The sequence below is a fragment of the Cebus imitator genome, unplaced genomic scaffold (assembly GCF_001604975.1).
Source record: "Cebus imitator isolate Cc_AM_T3 unplaced genomic scaffold, Cebus_imitator-1.0 Scaffold54, whole genome shotgun sequence".
Classification (NCBI taxonomy): Eukaryota; Metazoa; Chordata; class Mammalia; order Primates; family Cebidae; genus Cebus; species Cebus imitator.
Genome location: NW_016107369.1, coordinates 1,444,493 through 1,454,598, shown reverse-complemented (window position 1 = coordinate 1,454,598; position 10,106 = coordinate 1,444,493). Strand labels below are relative to the sequence as shown.

At 41.2% G+C, this 10,106-nt stretch overlaps 1 protein-coding gene across 1 annotated transcript in view; it reads right to left on the bottom strand.

Annotated features, from left to right (window-relative positions):
- Window positions 1-1,105: 1,105 nt before the first annotated feature.
- ALKBH1 (alkB homolog 1, histone H2A dioxygenase) overlaps window positions 1,106-10,106 on the bottom strand; it is a 33,686-nt gene continuing 24,685 nt past the window's right edge. The window contains exons 4-6 of the mRNA XM_017528534.2: window positions 9,001-9,091; window positions 3,492-3,685; window positions 1,106-2,294 (exon numbers count right to left, since the gene is read on the bottom strand). Of these exons, the coding sequence (XP_017384023.1) occupies window positions 1,865-2,294; window positions 3,492-3,685; window positions 9,001-9,091 (715 nt within the window). The 3' untranslated portion in view covers window positions 1,106-1,864. The remainder of the gene's footprint in view (window positions 2,295-3,491; window positions 3,686-9,000; window positions 9,092-10,106) is intronic.

Sequence of the window (10,106 nt, the reverse complement as noted above, 5' to 3'; positions counted from 1 at the left end):
TTTACTAAATGACATTATGTTGGTTTCTGATAGGTCACATTTAACATACATTGTGGAAAATTTAAGCTTAACAGTGGTAATCTTACCCAGTGGTATTTTTTAATTATAGAAAGGTTTCCCATTATGTATTAATTTTAGAACCTAGGCCAGATGTGATGGCTCACACCTGTAATCCCAGCACTTTGGGAGGCTGAGGAGGGCAGATCACCTGAGGTTGGGAGTTCAAGACCAGCCTGACCAACATGGTGAAACCCTGTCTCTACTAAAAATACAAAATTAACTGGGCGTGGTGGCTCATGCCTGTAATCCCAGCTACTCGGGAGGCTAAGGCAGGAGAATCACTTGAATCCAGGAGATGGAGGCTGCAATGAGCTGAGATTGTGCCATTGCACTCCAGCCTGGGCAAAAAGAGTAAAACTCCATCTCAAAAACAAAACAAAACAACCAACAAAAACCAACAAAAAAACCTAGCTTACACATAAGAGATAAATCTGTATTAATTTTTATTTCTTAAAAAACCCTGCCACTACCATATGAACTCAATATTCAATGCCAGTAATTTTACAAAGGGGCAGAACAGGACAGAACAGACATGTAAATTTAATAACACGCACTGCAAACAGTAGGTACATTTATGGCAAGTGGCTTCCAGCCAGCCCTCCACACAAGCAAGTTAGGATGTTAAGAAACCATAATAAAACAATTTTGGCATATCATGTTTCTAGAAAGGGGCACTTAGTTCTCTTTTAAATGCCAATATCCCTTTAGGAAGATGCTAGTCAACAGTATCTTCATTTTATAAATGAGAAAACCAAGGTCCAGAGAAATGTAAAGTAACCTGGCCCACAACATAGTGAATCAAATTGTTGAAAACCTGGTGTTTCCATTTTCCAAGCCGTCTGCCCTCAGACAAGACAGCAGTGACTGGAATATCAAGAAATGTTCTCTCTCCTGTGAGACTGCCACAAAGAATACTTGGGGCAGATCAGGATGGTGTAGGGCAGACACAGCTAGACGGCTTCCACAGCATGAACAATACAGCAAAGAAAAACAGGAAGAAAACCTTAATCCCAGATAGACTAAACCTCAAAGACCGATATAGATCTTTAATTTAAAATCAAGTGAGTTTACTCATGGAGAAAACAGTAACAAAAGGCCCTTGGGACTTTTTTATTCCAACAATTAAAATTGCATTAAAAAGACAACAGGGAGTTTGGAGACCGAAATGACAAGTGGAAAAACTAAATTCCTCTTGCCCTGGGTTCACATATATTTTTTAGGCCAGAGAGATAGTTGTGATTAGCTTCTTTTCTAAGAGACAAGATTTTCCAGTTCCATTGTTTTCAAGCGTAAAGGATTCTTCTGTGAGAGCCAGAGAAGATCAAAGAGATCAAAGAATTTGATGACTGAGGGAGTTAGGAAGATGAGACTAATATGGTTCACGGAACCACAATTTTACCATAAATTACCAGATGCAGTGGAGGGAGGGGTGCTATATTTCCCATTAATAAAATCTGAGGTATCTAAAGACTCTGTAGACACGGAAACTCACTTCTACCTCCCTCAATGGAAATGGGAGAGGCTGAGAAGGCTGCTGTGGAAGAACATATCTCCTTGGACTGATTTCTCAACGTACATTAGAGGCAACACGTAACTAGGATCAGACCATGTCAAACACTTCTCTGAGCAAAGTGGCTAATGCATTTACTTCTGCATGGGTTCCAGGGCAACAGTGTGATCAACGATGAGTTCTTCCCTGTCTCTGTTTTTGGCTTGCCTGGGTGCTGAAGTTCATGGCAATACATAATAATATGGTCATTTACGGTAAGCAGGTGCCTGAGTAAAAGGATGGGATCTCCAAGTCTCAGCTGTCAGGGTTTATCCTGGCCCGTTTTACTTGGGTGTGCTGGTCATCCAGATGGCAGAAGCTTCCTGTAGTGATGTCTCTTTTTTTATCCTCAATGGGTTCTAAAGGGAAATTCTGGTCTGTGGCCAGCACCTGTCGAACAGTCATGTTAACACGAGCAGTCTTCAAGTAGCTGGCACACACCTGCCAGTCCTCCACAGAACAGGGCTCTATCATGGAATCTCTGGGGAGCACAGCAGGGAGAGGTGCCTCTAGGCAGTGAGGCAGGCCTTCCCCCTCTGGATTTGGAAGGACACGAGGGACGGCGTGGTTCAACAGGCGGCTGAAACCGGACATTATCATGATGTCACCACTGTGCATAAACATGGCCGTGGGGGCCTCATCCCTTTGGAGACCACCCAGGAGAAAGATGGCAGACTGTCCAAAGCTACAAAAAATAAGTAAAAACAACACAACACACAACAGTAAGTTTTGTTTATTAACCATGACTGGGAAAGTTACTGCCAACTGTATTATTTTCTAATTTCAGATTGACATTTATTGCTCCCAAATCCTCCTTTTTAAACAGTGCTAAGATCCTTCTCTTCTGCCTTGTGTCTGAGTGACCAACTCATGTCCTTCTACCTATACTTATGACAGCCCACAGAACTGCTGCAAAATAAAATTTGATGCAGTTAAATAAGCAAATGGAGAACTCAGCTTTAACATTATCCATTTAAGTTTTATTGATTTTTTTTTTAGATCATCTTACTCCGTCACTCAGGCTACAGTGCAGTGGTGCGATCTTGGCTCACTGCAACCTGTCTCCTGGGTTCATGCGTTAGCCTCCAGATTAACTGGGATTATAGGTGTGCGTCATCATGCCTGATTAATTTTTGTATTTTAGTAAAGATGGGGTTTTACCATGTTGGCCAGGCTAATTTCGAACTCCTGACCTCAAGTGATCCACCTGCCTCAGCCTCCAAAAGTGCTGGGATTACAGGCATGAGCTATTGATGCATCTTTGAGTCTTTCAATAAAACCATGAGTTCTTTACTATGTTTATCATTCCTCATTATGAAGCAATTAATAAAAGGCACTTTGCTGAGATACAGGTACAAAACTTGGCACAAGTTTATTTATTTATTTATTTTAAAAGATGGGGTTTCACCATGATGGCCAGGCTGGTCTTGAACTCCTGACCTCAGGTGATCCACCCACCTCGGCCTCCCAAAGTGCTAGGATTACAGGCGTGAGCCACCGCGCCTGGCCACTTGGCACAAATTTACTTTTAGGGAGACAAGGAGAGTAAACTACTCAGGCTTTTGTGCTTTGCTCTCTGTTTTGCTCTTCTATTCCAATGGAATAAGCAAAGCACTTTTTCCAAAGGCAAAGCACTTTGCTTTTCTGGCCTTCCACTTGTCTATCCCACAAAGCACTGACAATACTTCTCATGATAAAAGGTAGGCTCCATCTGTCTTAAACGGAAACAGTAACTATAATTTGTTAAAATTCCCAGAAGTGAAAGATTTAGTCTAACCATTTTTTTTAAAAGTTAAATATCTGTATTTATTTTAGGTTAAAATGCCTTAGAAAAAAGAATTACATGATAAAAAGTAATCCCAAATCCCCGGAACGAACTCACCTGAATGACAGCAAGGGTTTGGAGTGATCTAGCTCCGATCTGTCTACGTGGATGCCCAGTGTGGAGTCCAGGTGGTAGTAATTGAGGATCCCCGCTTCGGCTCGGAAACCCTGAAAGCCACAGGCAGTGGCTACTTGCTCTGAGAGGAAAGCCAGGTCAGAAGGGAAAGGTGTGTAATGATCTGCTGAGTATTTCTTTGGTAAATGTAGAGAGAATAAAAAAATACACAATGATCTCAGGAATATAGGAAACTGTGGCATAAGATTAATTATCACTTAAAAATAATCTAACATATTAACACAGCATTATCGATCCACCTTTTGTTTTTGATGGAATTTCACTCTTGTCCCCCAGGCTGGAGCGCAATGGTAAGATCTTGGCTCACCACAACCTCCACCTCCTGGGTTCAGGCGATTCTCCTGCCTCAGCCTCCTGAGTAGCTGAGATTATAGCCATGCTACTTTTTTGTATTTTTAGTAGAGATGGGGTTTCACCATGTTGGCCAGGCTGGTCTTGAACTCCTTACCTCAGGTGATCTGTCTACCTCAGCCTCCCAAAGTGTTGGGATTATAGGCATGAGCCACAGTGCCTGGCTCATTTTTTTTTTTTTTTTTTTAAAAGACAGGGTCTCATTCTGTTGCCCAGTGTCACGATCACGGCTCACTGTAGCCTAGACCTCCGGGGCTCAAGTGATCCTCCTAACTCAGTTCTCAAGTAGGTAGGCAGGACCACAGATGCATGCCACCATGCCTGGCTAAATTTTTTTTTTTTGGCAGAGAGGTCTTAATATGTTGCCTAAACTGGTCTCAAACGATCCTCCTGCCTCAGTCTCCCAAAGTATTGTGATTACAGATGTCAGCCACCATGCCTGGCCTATCCATCCATTCTTGAGGTATCCAATTATTTAATAATAAATCATTCAAAAACCCAAGCACCTGTAACAGGCAATGTGCTATATACTGTATTGAGACTATACATGAAGCAATTACTCCACCCCCCTCTAGTTAGAATCCTTTAACTGTAAACAAGATAGTTCTGTTAGGGTAAAAAGGCAACTCAAAATTGTCACTGCCACGAGGTGCCCAAGAAAACACAATGACTAAATATAATGTACGCTGGGCATGGTGGCTCACGCCTGTAATCCAAGCACTTTGAAGGCCAAGGCGGGAGGATCACCTAAGCTCGGGAGTTCAAGACCAGCCTGACCAACATGGTGAAACCCCGTCTTTGTAAAAAAAAAAAAAAAAAAAATATATATATATATATATATATATATCTCAAATGTATATATAAAATGTAGTACCCTGGTAAGATGATCCTGGATATTAGAAAATTAGATATTAAAAAAAATAGTTTAAAACTAAGGAAATCTAAATGACATACAATGCCATTATTATAGTAATATATTACTTTGCTTAACTACTTGAGACAAAGGTACCATACAAGGTAAGATGTTAATAATGGGAGGAGGGCATAGGATTTCTCTGTAGTATCTTCGCAACTTTTCTGCAAATCTAAAACTATCCTAAACTAAAAAGTTAATTTATAAAAAGGCAACTCAAATAGTGTAGCCAGTTTTGGACTCTCAGCTTGCAACACAGTTTAGTGCCAATTTGACTGGTCAATCTGATGGGATGACATGTTCAAAACCTCAGAATCAGGCTGGGCGCGGTGGCTCACACCTGTAATCCTAAAACTTTAGGAGGCTGAAGCAGGCGACGGATCATCTGAAGTCAGGAGTTCGAGACCAGCCTGACCAACATGGAGAAACACTGTCTCTACTAAAAACACAAAATTAGCCAGGCATGGTGGTGCATGCCTGTAATCCCAGCTACTCGGGAGGCTGACAGGAGAAACGTTTAAACCTGGGAGGCGGAGGTTTTGGTGAGCTGAGATTGCACCACTGCACTCCAGCCTGGGCAACAAGAGCAAAACTCCATCAAAAAAAAAAAAAAAATTACCTCTCGCTTATTAGCATGGCCAAAGCAGGCCTTTAAATTAGAAGTGATTTCTTGAACTTACTTCCCTGAATTGCCTCTGTTTTTAACACCTAAGGATCTCCTGACCTCAAGTGATTTACACCGCTCAGCCTCCCAAAGTGCTGGGATTACAGGTGTGAGCCATTATGGCTGACCTGGCCATAATACTCTCTATAAAGTTTTTCTGCATGAGTGACATGGCTACAGTTATGATTAAGACTTTCACTTACAGTTTCTTATGCAAATGAGTCTGAGGGCTGTTTGGGCTACGGGTACCTGATAGACTCTTCTTTTGTCTTGATGCTCCTCTGCTCTCACTTCTTTTTTTTTTTGAGACAGAGTCTCACTGTTGCTCAGGCTGGAGTGCACTGGCATGATCTCAGTTCACTGCAACCTCTGCCTCCCTGGTTCAAGCGATTCTCCTGCCTCAGCCTCCTGAGTAGCTGGGACTACAGGTGCACGCCACCACGCCTGGCTAATTTTTGCATTTTTAATAGAGATGGGGTTTCCCCATATTGGCCAGGCTGGTCTTGAACTCCTGACCTTGTGATCCGCCTGCCTCGGCCTCCCAAAGTGCTGGGATTACAGGCATGAGACGCTGCACTCGGCCATGCTCTCACTTCTTTCTTTGCTAAATTAACCTCAAATCTGATCAGAAAATCCACTTTTGTATCATATCTCCAGTAGTGTCTGGATGTATTCTAGCTGGAGCAGCAGAGTCACAGGTCTGGACAGAAAGTATTTGCTTTGGCCAGAAGTGACCTTTAGCTTCAGGTGTTAAGGAAGACTTTTGACGAATGGCCTGGACTCTTCGGTTGGAACTTTTCTGTTTTTTATTTTTTTCTCCTTTCACTGAACTGCAAATAAGAGTTCTTATTTAATTTCTGAAAACTCCAAGTGTGGTTAGAGAACCTTAAGGTTTTCTCTATCATCTTAAGCTTTAGTCCTTCAGATAACCAACCAGTCAGGGCTATCATTCTAGCTCCAGATAGCCTTTGCTATAAAGAAATAATCACCCTTTTGGGTTTTCAACCCTGTCCAAACTGTCTCTGCATTACTCACTACTATTCTTTTAAAATTCTCATTGACTTTTCTCTGACTACTCACTGAGAGTTTTTGGTAATTTTTTTCCATTTTTTTTTTAAATTATTTTTTTATTTTTATTTTTTTAAAAGGACTGGGTTTCACCATGTTGGCCAGGATGGTCTTGATCTCTTGACCTTGTGATCTGCCCGCCTTAGCCTCCCAAAGTGCTGGGATTACAGGCCTGAGCCACCGCGCCTGGCCACTCCCTCTTTTTCTTAGTCAATGAGGTAAACTTTGAGGTCTTTGGAAATAACAGTATCAACAATAAAAATATTATCACCAAAAAAAAAAAAAAAAGTTAACATTTATTGTGCTAAATGCATTTAACTGCTTAGAATAGCCAGGCACCACTGAAATCACTTTACAGGCACTGATCACACTGAATTTTCACAACTGCCTTATGAGGTAGGCACTACCATTTCTGGAGGAAAGATTCCAACCCAGGCTACCTAATCCAAAGAATATCACACGGCATTTCCCCAACACAAATATCTAGTTTCCGACTGACTCTGTATCGCTGAAAGTAAGAATTATATCACATATATTTTTAAAGCAAATCTGTTATTATTTGGAGCAGTTAAAATAGCTGTTAATAAGTTGGGTTGGCTGAAACAGCGGAGCTTTTTAGAAGTAACTGGTTAGTGGGAGGCTGAGGTGTGAGGATCACCTGAGTCTGGGGCAGATGAGGCTACAGTGATTGTGCCACTGCACTCCAGCCTAGGTGACAGTATAAGACCATTACAAAAAAAAAAAAAAAAAAAAAAAAAAAAAAAAAAAAAAAAAAAAAAGAAAAGAAAGAAAGAAAGACAAAGACAAGTAACTGGTTAGCAGGCAAAGAAAATTATCTATACCAATATGTTTTATTCATTTTATTCTTAGAATCAGTATATCCACTTGGTGGCAAATGTCTAGTTGAGACAAGAGGCACTGCACTACTAGTGACAAAGCATTTTTAAAGCATAGAGGGCAGGAAAGAAGAAATTGAAATTGTATCTCAAGAAAACATGAAACTGTCAACTGCATGAAATTCTTTCCCACCCCCTTCCTTCCTAGACATTATATAGCAGGCAAAGGTATCCATATTTCTTTTTTTTTTTTTTTGAGACAGGGTCTTGCTCTGTCACCCCATTGGACTGTAGTGGTGGGATCCTGGCTCACGGTAATCTCCGCCTCCCAGGCTCAAGTGATCCTCCTTCCCTAGCCTCCTGAGGAGCTGGAACCACAGGTGTGCACCACCACACCTGGCTAATTTTTCTATTTTTTATAGAGATGGGGTTTTACTATGATGCCCCAGGCTGGTCTGAAATTCCTGAGCTCAAGTGATCTTAGTGCCTTGGCCTCCCAAAGTGCTGGGATTAAGGGTGTGAGCCATTGAGTGTGATCAATACCCAGATATTAAAAGTTCTTCTGTGAGTTGATAAATTAGAAGGATTGAAATATATGGAGGTTTTTTTTACTCCAGGCAGATATTATGTAGAAAAATAAATGCTCGGTTGGGCATGGTGGCTCACGCCTATAATCCTAGCACTTTGGGAGGCCAAGACGGGTCGATCATGAGGTCAGGAATCCGAGACCAGCCTGGCCAATATGGTGAAATCTCGTCTCTACTAAATATAAAAATTAGTTGGGCATGGTAGTGTGTGCCTATAGTCCTAGCTACTTGGGAGGCTGAGGCAGGGGAATTGCTGGAACCCGGGAGGCAGAGGTTGCAGTGAGCTGAGGTTGGGCCATTGCACTCCAGTCTGGGCAACAGTGTGAGACTCCGTCTCAAAAAAGAAAAATAAATGCTCCTGAATGTGGCTTTTGTTGCATAACAAAATTAAAAAGAAAAGAAAGAAAGAAAAATATATGCTCAATAAACTCTCACCAATAATGGAAATAAAGATGGTAAAACTGCTCTTGAAAACAGTTTAATATTCCTGGAACCTACTGTGAGAAAGCACTGGTAACTTCTGATATAATAAAATTCACTCTCTTGATATACCTGGAGAGACTTTTTTTTTTTTCCTTTTTTGAGACAAAGTCTTGCTCTGTCACCCAGGCTGGAGTGCAGTGGTGCGATCTTGGCTTACTGCAACCTTCACCTCCTGGGCCCAAGTAATCCTCCCACCTCAGCCTCTTGAGTAGCTGGGACTGCAGGCGTGCACCACCAGGCCTGGTAAACTTTCTATTTTTTGTAGAGACGGGGTTGCGCCATGTTGCCCAGGCTGTTCTCAAACTCCTGACCTTAAGTGATCCACCCACCTTGGCCTCCCAAAGTGCTGGGATTATAGGCATGAGCTATGGCCCCTGGCTCAATAGAGATTTTTTAAGGAAATAAAATAAATGGATCATCCCACAAATACATAATCTTGATACCTTAAGCGTGGCCAGGAAGAAGTACAATTATATGGGCTAAAGAAGCCTATAAACAGAAAATCAAACAATTAAGAAAATCTGAATACCTTACTGTCCCAGTTATAATGGTAGCCTAGGGTCACCCAACGCAGTTTCTCCAGTAAACTTCGGGGTCTTCGCTTGTTCGCTTCTTTAAACCTGCAAAGATTGGTGACAAAAGAGGATTTATTCATGTCAAATGGCAGCAATAGCCATTTGTGTGGACTCTGGAGTTAAATTTAGTATTACACGGTATAAGCTGTTAGCCAAGACTAGTAGGAGAAATTAGAAGAGATAAATGAGTAGACCACAAATACTTTAACAGAGAAAAACATGCTAGCACTTCTAATTTATAATCTTTTGTTCTAAATCCTCTGCTGAATGGGGTCAACTTTAAATCACAAGCCTCCAGCATCTCAATAACAATAAAATAAGAATGACAACAATGACAATAGAAATGTCTTTACCTGTCCATGGGAAATGGGACCAAGAGCACTATGGGCAATCAAAAATATGACTTACAGAACATTTTCAGTTTGGTTTATTAAAAGTAGGGTATAATTAATCACAATTATTTCTATGTCTATACTGATGGTGTCTTCCCAGAATTGGAGGTTGGGAAAAAGTTTAGCAAAATATAGTATCTGGTACAATAAAAAGTAACTGGTTTAACACGACGTCTTTAACTCTGTATAATGTAGCCTACATAATTGAGACTAACAATTAAGGTACCGTTGTAATTGATTTGGTTTCTAACATACCCTTGTTCAAATCACAGGAGGTTTCTATAAAACTGAGAGGTGCCCTTTCTGCAATTATATCTTGTCTGATCAAATCTATGTGATTCACTACTCTTTTTCTAAAGAGGAAGCTTGTTTGTTTGGCTCTTCTCTAAATATCTAAAAACACAGGAATGGTGGGCCTAATGACTCAGTTCATTTTTCTCTATGTTATTTACATCATTGACCAGTCAAAAAAATTTTTGGCCAAAAACTACAGCTGTTTAAAAAAGAAAAAATCAGCCGGGCGCGGTGGCTCAAGCCTGTAATCCCAACACTTTGCGGGGCCGAGGCGGGTGGATCACGAGGTCAAGAGATCGAGACCATCCTGGTCAACATGGTGAAACCCCGTCTCTACTAAAAATACAAAAAAAAAAAATTAGCTGGGCATGGTG